We start from the raw sequence: 25,541 nt of genomic DNA, 5'->3' as shown, positions 1-25,541 counted from the left end.
TATCATGAGGAATGTAGCGCTAACGTTTGTTGGCTAAAGTCAACTATTTGCCAGTGTTATTCTGCTTTTAAGGTGCTTTCGCCTCTTTCTGCTAACTGATACATTTGTTTCTTTAGCTATAAATGTGTTCATACTGGTTATTTTGGTTTTTGACAGTTTAGGAGTCATGTCTCTTTTAGGTGACTTCTGTTATCAATGCTTTAATCCATGATGTTTCAATCACTATTTCCAAATACTTTGGGGCAAAGACAGAGTACTTATATACTATGACAGTGCGAACCTTGGGAAGGAGAATATATACCTTCCAGGGTTACTTACTGCTGCTGCTGCTAAGTCGCTTCAGTCGTGTCCGACTCTGTGCAACCCCACAGATGGCAGCCCACCAGGCTCCCCCATCTCTGGGATTCTCCAGGCAAGAACACTGGAGTGGGTTGCCATTTCCTTCTCTAATGCATGAAAGTGAGAAGTGAAAGTGAAGTCACTCAGTCGTGTCCGACTCTTTGCGACCCCATGGACTGTAGCCTACCAGGTTCCTCCATCCATGGGATTTTCCAGGCAAGAGTACTGGAGTGGGGTGCCATTGCCTTCTCCGCAGGGTTACTTAAGAGCTTAACTAAAATAAAACAAATATTAATGTGGAAAAATCTCATCTCATAATTAAGGAATAACTGGCTTTATTAGTGTGTATGGTATGTTTGTTGTCTGCCTCTCTTATGAGGTATTTTTATTTATTTTATCTTCCTAACAGCCTGATGAATTAGACTCATTTTCTTGGTTGTACTTGTAGTTTCATTTTAAGTACGTTATTAAGTTGTGAAGCTGATACTGTTTTTGAGTGTTTATGTCTCTGGTAGCAAATTTAATTCAAGTCTTGGTTTTCAGATAATTTGAAGTGTCCACTAATTTATTTTTTAAATGATAAATTTATCTTGCTTGGGATCTGTTGGATCCTTTCCACCTTAGATTCATGGGTTCTATTTCTTCAGTTATTCTTTTTTGTCCATTCTCTCCTAATGAATTCCTGTTAGATTGATGGCAGTGCTTCTGAGTTAGTTCTTCACATCTCTTAACATTTCTATTACTTTTTCTCTATGTGGGTGACCATCTGAGACTGGCCTCCCAGCTCATTGATTGCCTGTTTAGCTCTGCCTTTTGTGTTCTTCAGCCGCTCTATTGCATTTTCCCCCTATGTTTTTCATTTCCAGAATAAGGATATTTAATTGGTTCTTTTCATAAATCACCTACATTTATCTTACATGTGTCTTTTTTCTTTTTGAGGTAAAATTCACATAACATAAAATTTCACCATTTTGATCTCTTTTAAGTGTATGATCCAGTTGTTTTTAGTACATTCACAATATTGTATGAGCACCAACACAGTCTAATTCTGGAACATTTTCATCACCTCCAAAAGAAAGCCTGTACTAGTTAACAGTCAGTCCTCTTTCTCCCATTCCCCTTGTTCTTGGCAACTACAAATCTGATTTCTGTTTGTATAGATTTATTCATTCTGGACATTGCAGATAAATGGAATCATGCCTTTGAAGTTTGCCTTTTTCACTTAGCATCTTTTCAAGGTTCATTCATGTTACAGCATCTGTCACTGCTTCATTTCTTTTTGTAGTTAAATATTCCATTGTGTGGATGTATCATTAAGTATTTTATTTATCCATTCATCAGGAATAGATACTTGGGATGTTCCCACTTTTTGGTTATTCAGAATAATGCTGTTATTTGTGAACAGGTTATGTTTGAACAACTGTTTTCAGTTCTCTTGGGTTATATACATAGGAGTGGAATTACTGGGTTGTACAGTAATATTGTGTTTAACTTTTTGAGGAACTGTGAAACTGGTTTGCAAAAGTAGCTGTGCCCTTTTACATTTTACCAACAGTGTATGAAGGTTCCAAATTTCTCCACATCCTTGCTAACCCTTATAATTGTCTTAAAAAATAAAAAAGCCACCCTTGTGGCTATGAAATGGTATCTTACTATGATTTGATTTGACCTTATATGTAGAAAATCCTAAAATTAGTAGGAGTTTAATGAGAATTGTATTGAATGTTTAGATCAATTTGAGGAATATTACTTATCTTTAACAGTATTACGGCTTCCAGTCCACGGATGGAGGCTGTTTTTCCATTTAATTTATTTCATCAGTGTTTTATACTTTTCACTGTACAAGTACTTTACTTCCTTGATTAAACTGATTCTTAGTTATTTTATTCTTTTTGATGCTGTTATAATAGAATTATCTTAATTTCCTATTTGGATTCTTCATTGCTAGAGTATAGAAATACAGCTGATTTTGTGCATTGATTTTGTTTTCTGCAACTCTACTAAATTTGTTTATTCTCTCTCATAGTTATTTTATGGATTGCTTAGGATTTTTTCATATAAAAAGTCATACCATTTGCAACTATAGGTAGTTCTTCCTTTCCACTTTTGGATGCCTTATTTCTTACTCTAATTGTGCCAGCCAGTTCAATCCTTGTTTAAGCAGTGAGAGTCCACAGACTTGTCTTGATCGTCAGCTTAGGGGAAAACCTTCCAGTTTTTCACTGTTAAGCTATTAAGTTTTTCATAGATGGCTCTTCTCAGATTGAGGAAGTTCCTTTCCATTCTTAATTTGTTGAGTGCTTTTATCATAAAAGGGTGTTGGATTTAGTCAGATGATTTTTCTGTATCTCAAGATAATCACATGGATTTTCTCCCTTCATTCTACTAATACAGAGTATTACATTAACTGATTCTTCAGTGTGAACCACCCTTGCATGCCTAGGTTATCCCACTTTGTCATGGTGTGCTGCTGCTGCTGCTGCTAAGTCGCTTCAGTCGTGTCCGACTCTGTGCAACCCCATAGATGGCAGCCCACCAGGCTCCGCCGTCCCTGGGATTCTCCAACCCACTGGAGTGGGTTGCCATTTCCTTCTCCAGTGCATGAAAGTGAAAAGTGAAAGTGAAGTCGCTCAGTCGTGTCGGACTCTTAGTGACCCCATGGACTGCAGCCTACCAGGCTCCTCCGTCCATGGGATTTTCCAGGCAAGAGTACTGGAGTGGGGTGCCATTGCCTTCTCCTGTCATGGTGTAGAGTCCTTTTAATGAGCTGCTAGGTTTGGTTTGGTAGTACTTTGTTGGGCATTTTGCAGTTATATTCGTAAGGGATACTGGTCTGTAATTTTCTTGTTGTGTGTATGACTTTCAACTTGTGTGTTTTTGTGATTGTGTCTTTTGTAAATAGCATATGGTAATAAGATTTTTCCTTTACTTTTAGCTTGACAATCTTCATCTCTTCCTGGAGGGTTAAGTTATTCATATATTTGGAACCATATTTTTGTACAACAGTTGTCTTACTCTTTTGATTTCTCTATTTTCTTTCTTTGGTTCCTCCTCACCCTCACTTTTTATGGTTTTATTGAGTTCCCTCCATTTTTTCTTTTTTTTTTTTTCCCCCTTTTTGACAGCATGAAAGTTGTATACTTACTTTTCTTGTTTATAGTTTATTATGATGTGTCTGGGTATGGGTTTTCTTTTATTTAAGTTGCTTGATATTCCATTGGATTCAGTGAATTTGAGAAATTGTGTCTTTCATCCATCCTGGAAAGTTCTTAGTTTTCACTTCTTTGAATATTGCTTTTCCCCAATTCTCATTATTATGTCTTTCTCCATCTCTGATGTTGAATCTTCTCAGTTTATTTTTCTGGGTTTTCTGTTGCTCTGTGCTTCCTTCTGCCTGATTCTTCTGGTCGGTCATTCAGTTCACTAGTTCTCTTCAGTTATATCCCAGCAGTTTTTTAACTATCCATTAGCTTCCTAATTTTATAATTTCTTTAATTTCCAGAAATTTTATTTGGCTCTTTTTCAATTCTTCTCATTTTCTTTCTCCTGTCATATTTTTACTCTAAAACATATTAAATATGTTTAGTTTATATTCTTTATCTTATCTCAGGGTCAGTAGTCTTTGTGGTTTGGTTCTGTGATTTGTTGTTTTTTCCTGATTTTTTTCTCATACCAGTTTGTTTGCTCTTATTTCAGTGTTTTTGTTTGTGTGTTTCCTGTATTTTAAAACTTTTTTGGAGGGTTTTGTTTGTGTGTGTGTGGTTAATCTTTTATTTTGAAATTCATTTTAGGAGTTTGTGTCATGCAGGTAGTCATTTCCAGTCCTAAATTCAGGCTTTTGGTTAGGAATCTTAAGGTGATATTCTTTTCTTTTCTGTATAGAGCCATGGTTCAGATGGTCAAATTCCCTTCAGTTGGTCAATTTTCCTTTAAATACTCATCCACTGAGTGTCATCTATTTGGAAGTCCCCATTTGAGGGAAGATGGTGCCTTTGATCTGATCTCCTACTCATATTAGCCCCACCTGTGTTTCTTGTCTCCTGTTAAATGAACATTCTGAGCCACTAGAGAATGTGTAGTTGGTGCACTATGGACGGTAGGCCAGCTCCACCTTGTGGCCTGTTTTATATGGTTCACTAGTGAAGGATGATTTTTACCACTTGTAGGAAATTGTTTTTTTTTTTTTTTTTTTAAAGAATATGTGAGACTGTAGTCCCCAATCCTAAAATATTTACTCTAACATTGGACACCAAGTTCGCCGACCTCTGCTCTAAAGTGTCAGGCGTTCACAGGTGCTGTTGGCTCTAGCACTTGAGTCTGTTGGTGGATTAGCACTTTCTGCCTCTAATGTCTTGCTTTCTCAGCTCTGCATTCGAAAGGCTTTTTTTTTTTAATGTTAATTTTCAGTTTGTTGTATTGGGTTGACATCTAAATCTTCTATTTGTATGACTTAATCAGTTTTCTCTTTGTTTTGTTTATGGCTTCAAAGTTCTAAAGGCTTTCTGTTTATTAATCTTAAAAAAAAAAATCTTTGTTTAAAAGTAGTTTTGGTATATGGATGTACATAATTTCTTCAGTTCAGTTGCTCAGTCGCTCAGACTCTTTGTGACCCCATGAATCACAGCACGCCAGGCTTCCCTGTCTATCACCAACTCCATAATCTCTTAGTCATCTTAATTTTACTGAGTACGGTAATGGCTAACTTAGCCTTAAATTTTACAAGATGTTTTGTTAAGTATATTATGATTTGGATTTCTGCAGTGGAAATTATTGTACTAATTTATATTCTAATCAGTACTGTAGGAATAGTCCTAGCTCACTAAGTCTCACCTATATTGAGTATGATCATTTTAAAAACGTTTTAAAGTTTTTTACACCAGAAATGATAGTTCACTGTTGCTTTGCCTCCTTTTTAAAAGTCATTAAGGTTGTTGGATGAAGAAGAAGCGACTGACAATGATTTAAGGGCAAAATTCAAGGAACGTTGGCAAAGGACGCCATCCAATGAACTTTATAAGCCTTTAAGAGCAGGTAAAAATGTCCCTAAATGACTTTCACTTGAGTAAGTTCTCATTTTGCTTGATTGAATTAGGCTTCATATGAAAAGCCAGGTGTTTTTCTTCAGTTCCATGTAAAATAAAAAATAACAAGAATGTTCATCATAATAAATTCAGATTCTTAAGAAAGTGAAAATTAAAATGATCCTGTGACTCTGACTTCCTGTCCCAAGCTTTCTGCGTATTGTAAAAAAAAGATAAATGAGATATATATAAATATATGGTGTTGTGATTTCATTTCATTTAGTAGTAATACTACCAGGTAGTAAAGGATGAGTTTTAAAATTAACCTGAAGCCAATTATTTTTAAGACTTTGATGATAAAGATTTTGTGCTTGTTTAGATAAATGATATCTGCTGCTGCTGCTGCTAAGGTGCTTCAGTCGTGTCCGACTCTGTGCGACCCCATAGGCGGCAGCCCACTAGGCTCCCCCGTCCCTGGGATTCTCCAGGCAAGAACACTGGAGTGGGTTGCCATTTCCTCCTTCAGTACATGAAAGTGAAAAGTGAAGTGAAGTCGCTCAGTCGCATCTGACTCATAGGGACCCCATGGACTGCAGCCCACCAGGCTCCTCGGTCCATGGGATTTTCCAGGCAAGAGTACTGCAATGGGGTGCCATCGCCTTCTCCGAAACAATATCTAGACTTGCTTTATTTCTCTGTAAAAAGCATTTAATACTATTGTGATTTTTCTAAAAATGTATCTGCTTTTCTTATAAGTCAGATTTAAAGAGTGATCTTTTGAGACAGGAACTTTTTTGAAATAAGTTGTAACAGTTTTTGGAGTGAATGTTATCTTTCTATATTCATGAGTTGTAGAAAAAGATTAATGTCAGTTGGCTTTTATTTAGTGGACTGTAACCACAAGGATGTTTTAAGGTTATAAAACACTAAAGATGCAAGGACTGACAGGAGCTCAGTTTCTGTCATCTAGTGCTTTGGGGCTGACAGGGAGACAAGTAAAATTGGAGAACAAAATTGAAAGTACAACCAGCTTATGTACTTCACTGTTAAAATCGTTACTGTGCTCTGGTAACATTTTTTTCTTCTTCCACAGAGGGAAACAACTTCAGAATCACTTTGGATAAAGCTGTGCACGCAGATGGACAGGTGAAGGAGCGTTACCAGGCTCACCGAGACACCATTGTGCTTCTGTGCAAGCCGGAGCCGGAGCTGAACGCCGCCATCCCTTCTGCTAACCCGGCGAAGACAATGCAGGGCAGTGAGGTGAGGACGTGCACTTTGGTGTGGGTGGGCAGCCGCTCTGACAACTATGTTCAAGCTATTACATACAGTGAATTGCCCAGTTTTTTCTTACTGACCTTTTTTTTTAAAAATGATGATGTACATTGAGGTGCTTGTGTTTAGAGCAACATGATATATATACACTGTGAACGTTATATTACTATCCATTTATTGAATGCTTCCTCTGTGAACTCGGTACTGTATATATTCACAGTGTTTAATTCACATTTGGTAAAAGGGAGCAACTTGGAAGTAAAGGCGCTTACTTGGGGTGGGAGGACTGGATTGGCCAGATACTCCTCTGACTTGCATCTTTCTATATACTGCCTTCTACCATATTCCTCTGGGACTACCTCTGAAGGGAGGGTTGTCAAGGTGTGCATGTTAATAAGTGGATCACATTGGCATGATATTTCTACTGGCTACAGGCTCATGGGAGCGTGATTGGCTGAGACCCTAAGGGGATGGGTGTGACTGATCACTGTGAGGTGAGATAGGGGCCCTGAAGCACACAGGAAAGTAAGCCAAAGGGCAAGAGATACTGCCGAAAGCTTCTTAAAAAAGGTGAATTTCCTGTGACAGTAGTTCTCAGAAGTTATCATTGTCATTTCTTATCTGTCTTTGCTCAGAAGCATTTCATGTATTCATTCAGCCAAGGCTTAATGGACAGCATCTACTGTGTAAGGCACTACGCTCGGTACACACGATGGCCAGCCCGCACTCCCCATTCACAAGCAGGCGTAGAAGAGGAGACATACACAGAGATAACTGGGATACATGGTAGAAACTGAGAGGTGTGAGGGCTTTAGGTGACAGAATTCTGAACGTTCCAGCATTTGGAGCCCCTTGCCTAGGAGGCTTCTTAGGACATTGGCACATTATGAGAACAGTGGACAGGCAGAAAGGTGAACAAGAGTAGGATCCGAGAATATTGAGTGTGTGTGTGCAGAGCAGCTACCAGAGGTTGAGTGGAAACCAGCCCCTGAAGTGAAGGGAAAACAGCGTCAGGGGATATGCACAGAACCTGCATCTCTGGTTGGGGGCCAGAAAGAACGACCACTCTGAAGTCAGATGCTTTCAGGGCGTCGAGGAGAAAAGGAAGGTGGTTGAAAGATTAAATTTGTAAAGAAGAGACTGCACACCTATAGAACAGCAGCATGTTCTGACTTCTTTTGATTTTAGGAGAACTCTCTTTAATGTCCCCCCTTTTTTCTTTTCAGTGTCACATACACGACTCGGAACTTACATGGCTTTCGTTCTTTGATTCTGCTTTCTATAGAAAAGCAAAAATGTTTTTTTTTTTTTTTTTTTTTAATTTGTAATAGCTGCTCTGTTAATCCAGAACGGTATTACATAGGGGAAGAAAAGTTTGACAATCAATATGAAGTTATTTTATTGAAACTAGATTTTCTGCATGGAGGTAACCAACAATTTTCAGTGCTCTATATATTCATTCCATATGTGTCTTTATCAGAAAAGGGAAGCGTCATTTGTTTATTACAGCTCCTTCAGATAGTTGTCACCATAGTTGATGACACTTTAGCCAGAGTTTTTAAGAGAAACAGCCATTTGAATTGCTGATTATTAACGTGATACAAAGTACATGTTTTATTAAGAGGTCCAAGCATAATGGGTAGGGCTGTTTTTTTCTTTCATTCTGAAGAGGCTAACTATCTAGTTATTTATCTTTGTTCTGTTTGGGCAGCTGTTTTTAGGTACTGAGAGGATGTTCATTTCTATACTATATAAGACAATCTGTTTCAAGATACTCCTGACTTTCAGCTTTGTTTACTAGACTATTTTTTTTTAATTAATTCTGCATATTCCTATTTCTCCCCTAGCTTTATTTCATTTCTATAAAATTTTCGAACTTCTGTTAGGCATAACATACGTATAGAAGAAAATGACATTTCTTACTTTCCTAATGGCCAAGCAACTTCACATAGGGTTAAAGTCAAGGTTGAGATTCCATTATCAATTTACCAACAGGTAAAGCTATCAAAACCTTTTTGAATTTATATGCTACTGTATCCCCCAACACAAACTGTGTTGCATGATTATAGAAATTCTTATAATTCAGCAGAATAAAGGATACTTTAATTCTTGGTCTGTTCCTCATTTTTCCTCTGTTCTTGTCTGAGTGCTTATATGCTTAAGACTCTTTAGTCCACAGTGCACGCAAAGTAGAGAGTTAAACCGTGAGACATAACCAACAGTTAATAATAATGGCTCCTACTTATGGAGCACTTGGCCTGTGTTAGAAATTACATTAAGCACTTATATGGACTTGCTTCAGTCTTTACAACTGTCCTGACATAAAGGTACTATTATTATTCTTGTTTTGCAGATGAATTTTCCAGGTAAACTGCCCTTGGTTATATAGTAACTAAGCCCATGATATTCACTAAGGGAGTATAATCAGAGTTGAAGTATTTTTTTCTATGTCGTCATGTTTCACTGTGCTGGACAGCTAGATTCCTTCGTTTCTGTATTGAAGGTTTGATTTAATTTTGTGTTTTGGATGGGTAGAAGAATGTTCACGGTTCAGGAGGTTCCTGCAGAGAACTCTCACCCCTGTTCTTTCCACCTTATTCCCATCTGCTCTGTTATACGTAACAGTATTCATTTTGTCTGGTCTGTGTTTAGTGCTTTTATTTTTGTGAAAAATACCTATGCACACAGATGTACATAATACATTATGTGTGTGTATAGCTTTATATTCTGATTTCCCTTCTCATTGAAAATGCGACATACAATGTATATGCTTTTGTACCTTTTTTCATTTAACGATATGTCCTGGAAGTCATTTGCAAGCAAGACTTTGACCAGCTTGTCTAACGTCAGATTCTACTAGGCCCCTTTAATAGACTTTGCTGTGCCCATCCAGCCGTGACTCTTTGTCCTCTTCTTCCTTTTAGAGTGTCTGTGGTTTGATGCTTCTTGGACCTCTGTGAGTCACGTTAGAACATGTTAAGAGACTCTGCATTTAAGATAGGATGCCTAGGAGATATGGTGGTTACCAGAGGCTGAAATGTGGAAGAAACTTGAGGCTTTTCCTCAGGTTTTGGTTTTCACATGGGAAGGTCGCTCTGGACCCTCTCATCACCGAGCTGATGACTAAGGCCAGGGACTGCAGAGCAGGGCAGAGCTGCTTAGGCACGGGCAGTAGGTGAGGAGATCTCTGGAGCTGAAATTGCTGCTGGTAAGAAGCGAGTCAGGGCTGGAGATGGGGTTCTTGGACTGTCCCTTCTTTGCCCACTTTCTTGCTCTGAGCATTCTTGGTCAAGCAGAATGGGGGCTTGGGGTCGCCCAGGTGAAGTGTGAAGAGCTGTGAGTGAAAGGGAGCAGCTCACAAGGGTCTTAGAGGGCACTTGAACCCTGAAACACTGTTACTACATAGGGGTGTTAGGCATTTATGAATCATGGGGCTGTTAGGCAGAGACTGCCTGGACTGAATGAGAGGCAGAACTCACGCTGTGAAGAGAGATAGGACCTACCCCTTCTTTCTCTCCCAGGATTTAAAATCAGCATATGATTTAGAGCTTTCTCTCTCTCTCTCTTGAGTGCTGTCTCCATGTATCGTTATCTCTATTTTTATCTCCATGTCTCCTTCTCTCAGTCTCACTATGTTGGCAAAATAGGGTATCTCTTGACAAAACACACCTTCCTCTACATCATGGTGAGGACGCAGCAAAGTATAAACGTGGTTAGAGAGTGGTTTGGAGTCAGGCAGACGCAGGTCTCAGGTTTCACCTCTGCTCCTTTAGTAGCTGTGTAACCTCAGGCAGGTGACTTAATTTTTCTGAGACTCAGTTTCTCCATCTGTGGAATAGAGGTAATAAATACATACTCTGGGATATTGTAAGAAGTACATTAAGTTTAATCTGTGAAGTGTGTAGGACTGTGCCTAGCGCATGATAAATGTTCAGTAAATCTGTTTTCATTATTGCTGCTGCCATTGCAGGCTGAATCCACTGAAGGTACAGCAGTGTCTGTATGTAAGTGAACCTGCTGTCTGAATTACACTTGGCTCTCTGAGAAATCATCTCTCCCTGACCCTGGTGAACCTTTGTATCATTCCCTTCTGGTAATTGGCTTATGGTTTTTTGGGCAATTCAGCTAAAAGTTTTTTAAATTTGTATAGGTGGTGAATGTCTTAAAATCCTTATTGACAAATCTTGATGAAGTAAAGAAGGAAAGAGAGGGGCTGGAGAACGACCTGAAATCAGTGAATTTTGACATGACAAGCAAGTTTCTGACTGCTCTGGCTCAAGATGGTGTGATAAACGAAGAAGCTATTTCTGTTACTGAACTGGATCGAATCTATGGGGGTCTCACAACTAAAGTCCAGGAATCTCTAAAGAAACAGGAAGATCTTCTTAAAAATATTCAGGTAAAGTTTATATACTTCAGTAAGATTTTTATTTAAAAAATTACAGAAGGGATAATCTGTATACAGGAGGGATAATCTGGACTAAATCTGTCCATTTAGGATTGTGTTTTTGGCAAGTATTCCATATTAATAGAAAACTGTAAACTGTTGGTTATATTTTCATGCCCACTGAATTTGGGGTAATTTTACTAATGGAAAGCTATAAAGTACTGTGCTACTCCAAAGGGAATATATTAGGTAAATATCTAATAATAACTCAATATAATCATAGGTGATTTTCATAGTTGGAAAAGTATCAATAAAAATGTCATGAGCTATATTAATTTCATAAATATATATAACTGCATAAATCTTTCTTTTCATAAGGTCTCACACCAGGAATTTTCAAAAATGAAACAATCTAACAACGAAGCCAATTTAAGAGAAGAAGTCTTGAAGAATTTAGCTGCTGCGTATGACAACTTTGTTGAACTTGTGGCTAATTTGAAGGAGGGCACAAAGGTATGAAGCACAAAAAAAATAAGAGCTAACTGACCAGTGTGGACGTGAGGATATAGTTTGAGAAGTTAATTGGTATTTCCAGTTGGACCAAATCATTCTTCATCTTGAATGCCTTAGCTTTCATTACTTTGGCCCCTCAGAGCTTTGTTACAAGTGGGAGAAAGCTTAATGAAGGTGGTGGATTTCATGGGAACTTTGCAGAATGAGTATGCGTAGACATTCATTTCAGGTAGCAGGAATTAGCGAGAATCAGCAATGCTTTGTTACATGATAGAAAGTCGGCCAGTCTGAGTGAATTATGAGGGAATAGGAGTAGTAGTCAGAGCTGATACGTGATGGGGAAGGGGCTGGTATGACCTTCATAGCCTCTGCTGATGGTTTAGGTGATGATAGATTTGTGATATGCTTGTGTCTTTAGAGTGCTTACTGAATATGTTTCAGTATTTTCTAGCCTTTCCTTTAAATATTTTGGGGAAATGCTTATATTTGGTTTGACCAATTTTGGGGAGTAAGTGATTTTTTAAGTTTTTCAAATACATAATTCCTTTTGGTACTTTAACTCCACAATGATGACTGAATAAAGTTATCTTGATTTTAATACAGTAGGTATGATGTAAAACCCTCTAAAGAGAGCACAGAAATACTGCCGAAACCTTCCAAAGAGAGAGGATAGTAAAATGCCATTTTAATTTGATTTAAAATGCTTTGTTGAAATAGGTAAGCTGAGAAAACTCTCCAGAGTGCTTTTGGAAATTCTTCAAAAAGTTTCTGAAATGATGCCTGCGTTTCTGAAGTGAATGTGCAAATCTAATGTTTCCACTTAAATAGGTTGTTTTTATTAAGTAGTTGATTTTTCTCTAGGAATTGGGAACTTGTTCATGATCATGAAACTTAACTTGTCACTGAATTTTTGGTGACAGCACTTTCTAACGAGTATTTATTTTTTTCAAAATATTTTAGGTCATATTTAACAATAAGCTACTGGACTTAAGTGGTATGACTGTCTCTCATGCATAGGGTTTTAGTTCTTTAACTGTTATTGACAAATGAGCTTTACATTGTGTTCCTCTTAGATTAAAAATAGTTCTGGTTTATCACTTATGTTTGTTCTTTGCTTGTAGTTTTACAATGAGCTGACTGAAATACTTGTCAGGTTCCAGAACAAATGCAGTGATATAGTGTTTGCACGGAAGACAGAAAGGGATGAACTCTTAAAGTAAGTTTATTTTCTCTATCAAATTATACTTCTGAAGTATTTTTCTTAGGAAAAAAAATCATATTCTTGCTACCTCTTTTAGAAAAATCACATGTGGATACTCTTGTGGTGGGTTGGCAGTGTGAGTTAATTTCCTTCATTTCCTCTGTGGTGGTTTACAAAGCAACAAGCAACCAGCTACATGCTTCAAGAACAACAGGATGTAAAGGAGCACAAACTCTAGATGAAGGGAGAATAGTGATGTCGCAGAAGTGATGAGAGCACAGCTCATGGTGACAGAGCTCAGGGAGTGCCAATAAACACGGGCAGTTTACCTTGAAGGGGCAGATGGGTTCCTTAAATGAAACTGCAGGCACAGCACGAGGGAGAGAGGATTTATAGCTCAGAAAATGTAAGCAAAATCACTTTCTGTAGGGGCCTACTGGGCAAGCAACATAAGACTCACTCTGTGTGGAGTAATGGAGCGCTAACTCAGCATTGATACCCATTAAGATGAGAAAGAGAGCAAAATTTAACGAAACTGATAGATGAACATTCACCAGAATAACATTGTCACAGAACAGGTGAAAATTTTACTGTGAATTTAAAACAAAGGTTAGGAAAGACTCACTAAGGATTACCACAAACAAAGCCAGTACTCAAGGAAGATGGTAGGAAAACAAGAGGTCATAAAATATGAAGTGTCAGGGTTTAGGACACAATTGGAAGAGAACAAAACTATCACGAATGTGAGATGAAATGAGAAGGAGCCAAAGCAAGAAAAGAGTGAAGAAAACACAGGAACAAAGAGTAGCAAAGAAGAAATCAAAGAAAATGAAACCAAAGCAAGGAACAGGATTAAAAGTAGAGAAGCTGGGCAAAGAAGATCTAACATATGTAAAACTGAATTCCCTTCAAAGAAGAAAATCCCAAACAGTGAACAGAACAAATACTTAATGATATTACTCAAGAATATTCTTAGAATAAGTCCTGTTGAAAGGGTATGCATCATTTGGTCAGGAAAAATGAGTAAGAACTGTTAACACTTATTTGTATTAAGGCATATACATTATTAGCCTTCAAAGATAATGACAAAACTTCCCTGATGGCCCAGTGGTCAAGACTTTGTGTTCCCAACACAGGGGGAATGGGTTTGATCCCTGGTTGGGGATCTAAGATCTCAACATGCACATGGTCTGGCCAAATAAATATTCTTTAAAAAAGAAAATGGCAGAATCCTTTTAAGGCAGTCAGGCAGACGGATCAGCTCTGTTTATAAAAAGGTGAAAAAAACTTAGGCTGGCAGCACTGCATGCTAGAAGAGAATGGAATGATTGCTATTGAAACTCAAGGAAAGCAAATATAAGACAAAGATTTTATATCCGGCCAGCCTGTCCTTCAGCTATATTCAAAGTCAGGTGGTCATCAGTGATGAATATGAAGAACCCAGAGACTATTATACTCAGGAGCCTTTCTTGAGCCCCTCAGATGAGCTGACCATTATTCTCATCTGTCCATGCTTAAACAGTTTCCTGTAGAAGAATGGGGAGAACTTAAGAGCTACTTCCTTCCAGCCCCAAGATAGAAGGGCCATTTGTTACCAGTTTTTCTACTACACCTTTAAAAAGCAAATAATTAAAATCTTTAAAAAACGGTTTTAGAGGCTAAATACAAACCCAAATTAGTTTTACTAGTAGGTAAATCCGAAAAGAGTAAAACAGAGCAGTCTTCGGACCAGTTTTATTTATGAATATGGATGTGAAAGTTCTAAATAAAATGCTTGCTGTTCATATTCTCCATATTCTCCAGTATATTAATTAATGAAGGAACATGACCATGACCAAGGAGGAATGGGTGGTTATTCCATGAATACAATGATTGGTTTAGTATTTTTACGTCTAAGGAGAAAAAGATGATCTTCATAGATGACGAAAAAGTGTGAGAAAGTTAATGGAGAAACTATAAACATTCCCCCTAAAGACAAGTGCTAGCTATCAGTGCTGATATTCAGTACTATATTGGCAGTACCAGCCAGCACCATTAGACAAAGGCAATTAGAGATACAAAAATTGTAAACTGTCACTACTTACAGACTTTATGATCGTACATCTGGGAAACCTAAAAGAATCAGCAGCCAAACTCTGCAATAAAAAGAGAATTGGTGATTATAAAAATTAATTTGTAGCAATCAATAGCTTTCATACAAGTAAAGACATAGAAGATACAATGGAGGGAAAGACCTCAGTTAAATAGTCATGAGAAAGTAAAATACATAAGAATAGATTTGTCATATATGAGACCTGGATGAAGAAAGCTTTGAAACACTATTCAAGGACACAAGAGAGGATTTGAGCAAGTTATAAGACATATCATGTCCTTAGATAGGATGAGATGTCAGTTCTAAATAAATTTATCCATTCAACATAATTTTGATTTAAAAAAACCACATTTTCGTTTAAAAGTAGACAAGTTGTTCTAAAGCTCAAGGTGAAAAAAGTCAAGCAAGAATAGCCAGGAAAAACTGCATAAAAATAATAGTAATGGAAACTAATTTACCAGATTTTAATATATGTAATATTGTCTCTAATTAAAACACAGTGGTACTGGCACATGATTAGACTAAAGACAGAAGACAGGAATAGATTTAAATCCTTATGTGAAGTTAGTGTTTTAAGAAAAAAAAATCCTAAATCATAGAAGTTAAGAGACAAGTGCCTAGTTATTTAGGAAACAAAAGTTATTTTTACAACAGAGTAAGTTCCAAACAGATCATACTTGAAATGTATAAAATGAAATGAAAAGAAAACGAGAGAAATTTTTAGTAAAGCTGAAATAGGAAAGGTCTTTGTAATTCTGATGTAAAATCCAGAAGCCATTAAAGAAAAAAGAGTAAGTTCATCATAAGATGGTCAGCAGAGTCAAAATGTAATAAGCTGGTGGAAACTGTTTGAAACCTGTTCCCGGGACAAAAGGCAAATTTACCAAATTTATAAAGAACTCTGAGATACTAATGAAGAGGAAAAAAAAACCCAATAGAAAAATTGGCAAAGGATATGAACAGAAATTCTGCAGATGAAATAAAAGTGACTGTTAAGCATATGAAAAAATACCTCCCCTCATTCAATATAAATATGAGTTGAAATTACTCTGAAATGGCATTTTTCAGACTGTCAAAAATTTGGAAGTTTGATAGCATGCTTTATTGGCACACTTTGGGGAGCAAGTCTCATTCTACTGCGGGAGTGCACAGTGGGGCAGCCCTTTTGTGGGACCCAGTAAGGTCCGAATTGTAGACCCATACATTATTTAATCCAGCTTTTTTTTTAAAGGATGTTTTCTATTTACCAATATACAAAAATCTCTAAGATGAATAATTTATGTTAAAAAAAATAAGATTACAGACTAGTGTAAAGTATGCTTTTTGTATAAAAAGGGAGAAAATAAAAATGAGCATTTGGATTGGGTTATTTCTGATCAGGAAGCTCTGGACAGGTTCATAGGAAAGAATAGTATAGTGTCTGTGTGTGGGCGTGATGGTGGAGTGAGAATTTGTAGATGGTGGTCTGTCAGTTTTGTGTGTCTAGTTTATCTTTCACCTGGGATTGTTTTTGAGAGTCAAAGTGTGGTCTGGGGACACTTGCTGGAGTTGTTCCATCAGGACAGCAGGGCCTGCCACAGACACTTGAGGGCGTGTCGTGTGTGTTGTTTCGAGCTTGTGAATCAGCACAGTACCAAATGTTTCATAAGAGTGTATTTTATCTTAGGATTTTGTTTATCGGGATTTGGGGATAGATTCCAATTTATTGTCAGAGGAGTCTTTAAATTTTTTAAAAAATTTTGATACTGTATTTTAATGGTGCTTTAAACATCTGTCTTTAATGAGATTACCTTATGTGAGGTATCTTTTAACATAAAATGTCTCCGTGCCATGTTTTGGATATCTTCAGAAAATTTTCATCAAGAAATTTCCATTGTTTTCTGTGAACACTGATATACAGTGATTAAAATATTAGGCAGGTGACTGTGAACAGTTGTAGTTTTCTGATCATTTTTAGATTTTTATTAGGAGTTTCTCATCATCTAGGGGCTGACCTCTTACTAGAGGGAGGGCAGTTTCTAAGGGCCACTTGCTTCGTTTAACGTGTCCCTTACTCTGGCTATAATTATGGGCTCTGGAAAAGTTTACTTTTTCCCCTTGTCTTCAGAAATAGAACAAAAACTAACTTTATTTTATTCAGTAGTAGGAAGAAAGATGATTTCAATTAGCTCTTGCCAAGAACAGAAATATATAGTATATTTTAAAATACTATCATTGTTTTGATTCTATTTTCTGTGTTTCATACATGAAGAAAAGAAAGAAAAATACCTGATATTTTGCAGGTGTTGGTTTTCAAAATTGTGTTAATTTCTAATGCTTCTGTCTTTAATAAGGGACTTGCAACAAAGCATTGCCAGAGAACCTAGTGCTCCTTCAATCCCAACACCCACATACCAGTCCTCTCCAGCTGGGGGGCACGCACCAACGCCACCAACTCCAGCACCAAGAACCATGCCGGTCAGTAAGCAGCCCGACCTTTTAAGATGGAAGTTTTACGTGTTTGTGACATTTGCTAGCTGTAAAGGGTAACACAGACTTTACATGGTGGTCTGGTGGTCACCACTTTGATCAGGTGACCAGCCTTCTGATGTTTTGCAGTATAAAGAATATGCATTCTTTATTCATGGATCACTTATAAATTTTTGCTAAAAAATGTTTACCTTGAGTCTAATGAAGTCTTTGGAACCAACTTCCAGTTTATAGCAAAGATAGTGATAAAACCATAAATTAAATTGTGCTGTTAGGAAACACTTGGACAGCCTAGAACAGGAACATTCTTTGAGACACTTGGCTTGGTTTTCAAAGGCGAATGTTATAGACAGAGAAAAGATAGATGGAGAGGGCTTCTAGATTAAAAGAGAGGAAAGACTCATAATAATCAAATGCAGTACATGAACCTCAATTGGATCTTGGTTAAAACTCTTATAGGTGTTTTTATGAAAAATAAGGACACTTGAATGTAGGGTAATACTACTACTACTGAGTCACTTCAGTCGTGTCCGACTCTGTGCGACCCCATAGACGGCAGCCCACCAGGCTCCCCTGTCCCTGGGATTCTCCAGGCAAGAACACTGGAATGGGTTGCCATTTCCTTCTCCAATGCATGAAAGTGAAAAGTGAAGTCGCTCAGTTGTGTCCAACTCTTCGTGACCCCATGGACTGCAGCCCACCAGGCTCCTCCGTCCATGGGATTTGCTAGGCAAGAGTACTGGAGTAGGGTAATACTAGGGAATAATTATTAATTTTGGAGTAACTTAATTTTCTCAGGGTGAAATGGTAGCGTGATTATGTAGGAGAATATTAGGACTTGTATACTGAAATGTGTAAGGCCAGTGTCCTTAAGTTTGCAGCTTAACTTTCAAATGGTTCTGTAAATATGTAGAGGTAAATATAAGAATATAATTATAGGCAAAGCAAAAGTGGCCAAATGTTAATAATTAATGAATTTAATTGGTAATTATATGGTTATTTATGATAGTACTGTTTTAGGTTTTCTGGTGTTTGAGATTTTAATATGAAAAATCATGGGGCCAGGAGGAGATAAGAGAGAAAAACACTATCTCACCCATTCCTTCCTCCTCCCTCAAATGTGTGACCACGGATGGGAGCAGTAAATGATTAAACATTGGGCATCAGGAAAAGAGCAGTGCTAGTGTGGATATTTGTGGTATATCCGCAAATTGGAGAATTATTTTTCAACTACGGTACATTCCTGGAATGGTGAGCCCACATTTAAGAATGGGAATTAGAAATACATTCAGTTGGATTCTGGAGTTTCTTGTACGCTCTCATTCATTTTAATTGATAGCAATTTGACAGAAAGCTGACATGTGTTGTAGTCAGTGCCGACTTTTTCTTACAGCCTACTAAGCCCCAGCCCCCAGCCCGACCTCCACCTCCTGTGCTGCCAGCAAATCGAACTCCTGCTTCAGCTCCGGCTGCAGCTCTAGCTCCAGCCCCGGCTCCGGCAGGCTCTGGGACCACTGTACCAGCTCCATCACAGACTCCCGGTTCAGCTCCCCTGCCTCAGGCCCAGGGACCCCCGTACCCCACCTATCCAGGGTATCCCGGGTAAGACTGAAACTCTGTATGCCCAGTGAACTGGCTAATGTTTCTAACTCTAGTTAGTCTTTTAAAAAAAAAGGTCACCCATTCTCTGAATGGAGGTGTCATATAGGCTACATTGTCAGCTCACATAGAAATATAGTAAGTTATAGTCACTTTGAGCAGTTAAATAGCCATTTCCCTGGTTTATTTAATTTGTTTTTAGTTTTACATGTTGGGTTTATAGTAAACATACCTTCTGTAAGGAATTCAGAATGTGCTTCCTTGGTCATCTTTGTTTAGGTGATAAACAGATAGGTGCCTTTCCTGGACTTGGCAAGACTGGTAAAGCCTTCTTCACATACCTACCTGTACTCTGACGTCTTGACATTCCGATCAACTCTTGAACCAGGAATCTATCTAATTATGGCATATACTTAAAGATCAGCTGTCTTTGTTATTTTTGTAATCTTAAAAATCCAGACATTTAACTTCTTTTAAGTTGTCTTCCAGACTTAGTAAGTAAACTGTATCTTCCAAATGTTAAAACTGTGAAAACAGTATAAATCTATGAGCATTACAGTTAACATTGACTCTTGTAAAACAGAAATGTACGTAGATTGCCACAGTAAAATGAAGAGTCTCTGTTTTTATTCTTGGTAATGGTTGAATATTTAATCTTATTTCCTTCAAGAATCTTTACTTGGGTAGTATTAAATACTTTTTTCTTTCATTTCAATTAATAACAGGATAGAACTCTCTTTTTCTAGGAAGTACCTTGGAACAGCTGTTTTTTTCTCTCTCCACTGTTCTCTAATAGAGTGAGAAATAGAGGAAAACGTGATTTTCTTGAAAAAAACTTCATTTTAGAATAATTACTGTATGGTTCATTTTCTAGTATTTGATTTACCAATCTAGCTTTTTTTTTTTGTTCTTCTTCCCATCAGGTATTGCCAAATGCCCATGCCCATGGGCTACAATCCTTATGCGTATGGCCAGTATAATATGCCGTATCCACCAGTGTATCACCAGAGCCCTGGGCAGGCTCCATATCCGGGACCCCAGCAGCCTTCATACCCCTTCCCTCAGCCCCCACAGCAGTCTTACTATCCACAGCAGTAATATGTCAGCTCAGAAGCTCAGCTGGTTCAGTTCAAAGGGAAAGAAATACCAACCCTGCAATAAGTGTACTAAACTCTACGCTCTGGTTACTATAACGTCCTCTACTGTACTGAGTGCAGTGTATAATTTCTGTCTGCGGCTAGAAGCTGTGCCCCAGTTCCACACTTGATTGTACTTGGGCGATTTGCTGCTGTTGCAGTGTAAACACTAAGTATAATAGAATTTGAAGTAAATTACATTACAGTTCATAAAAGTTGAAAATGAGAAATTAAACCCACCGGTGAAACGTTTGAAATTATTAGACTTAAGTATGTGATTGGAACATCAGATGCTTACAACGATGGTTTAAGTATGGATATACAAGAAAACTAAGTTATCTTTCTCTTTTGGTTTATTGATTTGGTTTGATTTTCCTTACGCTATTTTGCATAATCAAAACATTGTAAATCTTTTAATTTAAAAATAAATTCCTTAAGAACAGTTGTCATTGTTATGCTTTGTCATTGATTCTCATTGCTGTCTAATTTCTTCCTGGTACTAGTCTCTCATTTTATGTGTACGTAAGTTAAACAGGTCCTGTGTTAAGTGCATGATTAATGCAAGTTAATAGTCAGGTTCAATATATCTTATAGGAAAACCAAAAGAATAATAACCATAGTTTATCTTTCATATGCTGATTAGTAAATTAATTTTGACACTTATTTTGAAAAATCTTATAATGTGGAAGAAACACAATTGCTACCAAAGATTCTTCAAATATTCAAGTGAATATGTATATTTAATGTTTTATTACTAACTTCTCCAAGAAATCAATACAAATTCTGGTAAAAAGTTTTTTCTTTTTTCATAATCTGGTTAAAATAAATACATGTCATTAACAGTACTGTCTAATGTAATAGAATTGTTTAAAGAAAATTTACTGTACCCTTCTGTCCTTTTTTTCACCTTACTGTCTTAACCTAGTAACATTTAATGCACAATGTGTATGAATAGATATGATAAGCCCTTTCATTTTTATGCTCCTAAAAGATTGGACTATTTTATAATTCAGGGAGTACACAAAACAATTGTTGGGAGCATATGCCAATTCTGGAATAGGCTGTGTATTTAATACTAGTCTGTGCTGTTCGGATGACTAAGTGCTGTATAAGCCTCAGTGAGACTTGCCTGGTGGAATGCACAGACGTGCATCGTGGAATGAGAAAGTGAGAAAGGAGTGAGTTGTCTGACGTCCCAGTGGGGTCTGCTCTATGTGAGGCTCATATCTGAACATACCAGATATCCGAGCAGAGTTCCAATGAATCTGTTTATGCTTATTTTCACAGTTTTATTGCTAACCTTTTCTTGAATTGTTGTTTCATTTAAATGATGCTGTCAGTTGGTCCATTGTTGTTTTCATTTGACAGTTTGGGTTTATATTTTTAAATGTGGGGCTGAAGGTGTGATTGTAAAGGGAGCTAATTGGTTTAAAATATATGTATATTTAAAAAAATCTTACTTTGTTGTATGTGGAAAACATGAAGGCATGTTACTTCAGTATAAATGACTTTTACATGCAATACTGAAATTGCTTTAAAGTTCAGTAGTTGAAACCTTGGCAAAATAGTTTTTTACATATCATAGCTGACTTCTATTAATATGGAATCATCAGAATATGAAATGGACTTGTTTGACTCTTGTGTAAATGGCACTTAAGTTCCTCCTCCTCATCATTCGAGGTACCATCACCAACAGAAGATACTCAGTGAGATTAGGGGAATCCCAAATTGCTAGTTTATAATTCTCACTAATACAGAAAAAAACAAAAAACAAAATTGGCCTGAATATTCTCTTGGGGAAAGAAGGCACTTTTAGAAAAGAGTAAGTGCGTCAGAGGGCCAAAAGAGAAGTTACAAGGCTGTTTAGCTCATTTCCTGTGCTAGGCTGGGCTTGTTCTCGGAGCCACAGGAAGATAGTTCAGACACTTTAGGAAAGGAGTCTCCATATACCCTCGTGGCAGCCTACCCGACTCCCTCAGCTCTGTTAGCAGACCCAAGGCTATTCCCTCTCGTCTGTTCCCTCATCCTTTACAGGATGCAGATGCTTTGTTTAGGTCACTTGTGTCCACAGATGACCAAGTTTTCACAGTCCTTCATTGCTCCATGTGTCTTCATGGAGCTGTCTGGTTCCACTAAGGTGGCACATGGAAAGTTTTTCTTTTGTCTATTTTGCATCCTAACAAGAAGGAAGCCCTCACTGGAATTATTTTTGTTGCCACACTTTTTTATCCTTTGCTTTCTATGTTCCAGAAAATACCCTACAAAGTTACGGGTAATGCTTTTTATTTAAAGGAAGGAGAGTGTCACTGTGGTTCAGGTATGTTGTACCTGTGTTTATAGTTAGGCTGTTTGATTTCCTAAAGCACACTATTCCTGTTTAATTTCTTTATAAGGCTTTGGAATGCTATTTTAAAATGGACTGTAATCTGAAAAGCTGGTCTGAAGTGGGGAAAAAAACTAACTTATTTCGTACTCTTAGTTTGAGACAGATGGCTTGATTTCTGAGTCCGGTGTCAAATAATGGTGTACTCCTGTGCCCCTCCGTCTTTATTCTCATTTAAGAATAATAGTCATATGCCACTGCAAGCCACTCAATCTTTGTGGGATCTGTATACCCAACTTCTCTGCAATTTCTAGTCTCCCTTTCCCCAAATGTAAGTAGAGAAAAAGAGTCACTGATTTTCTATGCCAGTCAGCAACCTTTCTAGTCAGATTTAAGAAATGTTTTTCCATTAGAGCTTTACAGTTTGCAAAAGTGCATTGTACACGATTTCTAGTTTCATAAACATGGCAAAATGCACGTCGTTAAGTAGGTTTCAATTTGTTAATGGGGAGCTTTTTTTTTTTTTAAATGATCAGTATGTCTTAGAAGAATCTGGCTACAACCTAGTGCCATCTCTCTCTTTTTTTTTTTTTTTTGTGACACTTCTGCAGTTATTAGTTGCTTCACAGTACAGAACAGGATACAAAGTAGGAGAAAAACTGCATTTTAGTTACAAGTTTAAAAATAGACTTTAGAACTAAATGGTTATAAGATTTACATGGAAAGGCAAAGAAGGAAAAATTATATTTTTAAAGAAAAAGAGAATATTCAGGCTTTATTTCTGGTATGAAGTTTATATTTTTTAAAAAAAATCCTATATTATCACGCCAGAGATTTTAGATTCTTTTCTGGTTACAAACATTGCTGGTAGTTGGATTATATTTTTTATTGTATTCATTTCTCTTAGGGGGAAAATTGTAAAGAAAAGGGTCCAGATGAAATGTATCTTAGAAATAAAAATTGAAAGATTTTTACTTCCTTGTAGTATGAATTCTTATTTAAAATATTTATCCTTCAGCTTTTATATTTCTCTTAATTTCTTCATTGAACAGTGGGTTGGGAAATTAAAAAATAACCCACTTGAACTAACCACATGAGACAGAAAAGACAGTATTTAAGTGTTTTCTTACAGCTGTCAACCTTGTAGATGATCATGGTTTTCAAATGTCCCTTATGATTGAACCCAGATCTTTCAGATGAGTAATCTCTTCTTCAGGCTTCCCTTGTAGCTCAGCTGATAAAGAATCCTCCTGCAATGCGGGAGACCTGGGTTTGATCCCGGGGTTGGGAAGATCCCCTGGAGGAGGGCATGGCAGCCCACTCCAGTATTCTTGCCTGGAGAATCCCCATGGACAGGAACCTGGCATGCTGCAGTCCATGGGATCGCAGAGTCAGACACTGCTGAGCGACTAAGCACAGCATAGCACAGTCTCTTCCTCAGGTGTCATTTTGGGGGTTACTTTTTGGAATTGTTTGGCAAGATTACCACGGTCAATTGGTCAGGGAAAAGGGGATGGTGAATGTGTTCATCTTTGAAAACATTTGTATTTTCTTATTTTCTTCCTGCTTCTTCCCTGTTTCGAGATCAGATGTAGCTGTTTTACTGTGTAGCTCAGAATAGGCAGTTTATCAGAGGATGTGTTGATTTTGTATGTCTCTCAACTATGTTGGAGTTGAACAAACTAGCTCCAGGAATGAGTTGAGAATCTGAATCCCTAATACGTTTAAAATCTTTGTTGGTTGGTTTTCACTTACCTGGCTTCTAGGTTGGAGACCATCAAGTTCTCACTGAGGGGCTTGGGAACCTAGATGTGTGTGGTGGGTGGACAAATGGGGATCTAACGGACCCTCCCTGGAACTGGGGTTCATCTGCAGCTGAACGACAAGCAGCTCTGCGCTGGGGCTGTTAGGACTGCAAGGCGGGTGGGCTTGGCCTGAGTACTGCCCGTAAGCAGACGTGAACTTGGCTGGAGCCAGTGCCCCCAGAGAGCTCCTGGCCCCTGCTAATGAGGGTCCCCATCCACTGACTGATCTTGCCCTTGTAATTAATTATCCATCTGGGTCACATCCAAGTCGTCTGCCTCAGTACTCTGCCCACAAGGGACCCTGGCTTGTGTCAGCTCTGTGGCTCCTGAAAGCCTTCCTTTTCGCTTAAAAGTTGCTTATGTCCTTTTTAATCAATGACACCAAGTGAAGCAGGTAAATAGGTCAAGTCTATTACCTTTGTGTTTCTTTTTAAGTTTTCCTGTATTTATAACTGTTTTAGTCTCTACACATTTTTAAGCCATGTGATTCATATGTAATGACCATCTTCCATTTTCACTTTTTAATATATACTATTAATACCACTGTTTTTTTCTTTCTGGATGTATTAGTTATGGGTTTTTTTTGTTTTTGTTTTTTTTTTGGTAATCCAAGAGGAAAGTTTAATTTATAATTTGGCTTAAGTTATTAATATAGTTATGTGATCTTCTGACATTTTGTGTGTTTGGAGTAAGTATTTTTTTGTTTCATTTTCCAATCTTTCATTGCTTGGATTATGTTTTCTTTTTTCTAGTAATTTGGAACCCTACTACTATTTTCTTCCCTCCCATCCCCAGCCAGATTTTTTTTTTTTTTTTTAATATATGTTTGTAAACAGTGTTTGGACTTAGTGTTAATGTAGTAGTATTCTTACATTATGACCTTTGGATTGTTAGCTTGGTTGCTTCTGGTTTTTGATGATGATGAATACAGCTGTTTCATGCTCAAGTTTGTTTTCCTCCCAGATTTTGGCTCCAGTGGCTTCTGCTCCTAGTAACCTGTGATGCTCTGTCTTCACCTGTCTCCAGTTTGGGGAACTTTGTCCCATGATTTCAAATCTCATCTTTTCTTTCTGATGCACTCTTTAGTAACTCACCTTTCTGTCTCTAATCCACTGCTGCTGTGTTCCATCTATGTCACGCTTGCCTCCTCTCATTTCATGTATCAACTTGCTCAGCATCAATCTATGTGCTTGTTGGTTCTAATGACTAAGAATTCATTTGTTGCAGAAGAACCCCATGAAATTAGTATTTTTATTCATACTCACTCTACACAGAGAAGTCAACTTGGAGAAGTTGGGCAACGTGCCTGTGGTGACACGGCTGCCGAGTAGCTGAGCTGGGGCTCTTTGAGCAGCCGCCTGTGATCTGAGCAACTAATGAC

At 37.6% G+C, this 25,541-nt stretch overlaps 1 protein-coding gene across 2 annotated transcripts in view; it reads left to right on the top strand.

Annotated features, from left to right (window-relative positions):
* Positions 1-22,877, top strand: part of PDCD6IP (programmed cell death 6 interacting protein) — a 71,365-nt gene extending 48,488 nt beyond the window's left edge. For both annotated transcript variants that reach the window (XM_027523440.1, XM_027523439.1), the window contains exons 11-18: positions 5,259-5,370; positions 6,454-6,623; positions 10,786-11,034; positions 11,401-11,535; positions 12,657-12,751; positions 17,162-17,285; positions 18,691-18,899; positions 19,820-22,877. In XM_027523440.1, the coding sequence (XP_027379241.1) occupies positions 5,259-5,370; positions 6,454-6,623; positions 10,786-11,034; positions 11,401-11,535; positions 12,657-12,751; positions 17,162-17,285; positions 18,691-18,899; positions 19,820-19,994 (1,269 nt within the window). In that variant the 3' untranslated portion in view covers positions 19,995-22,877. The remainder of the gene's footprint in view (positions 1-5,258; positions 5,371-6,453; positions 6,624-10,785; positions 11,035-11,400; positions 11,536-12,656; positions 12,752-17,161; positions 17,286-18,690; positions 18,900-19,819) is intronic.
* The last annotated feature ends 2,664 nt before the right edge of the window (positions 22,878-25,541 follow it).

The sequence above is a fragment of the Bos indicus x Bos taurus genome, chromosome 22, assembly GCF_003369695.1.
Source record: "Bos indicus x Bos taurus breed Angus x Brahman F1 hybrid chromosome 22, Bos_hybrid_MaternalHap_v2.0, whole genome shotgun sequence".
Lineage (NCBI taxonomy): Eukaryota > Metazoa > Chordata > Mammalia > Artiodactyla > Bovidae > Bos > Bos indicus x Bos taurus.
This window is presented reverse-complemented; position numbering and strand designations above follow the sequence as displayed.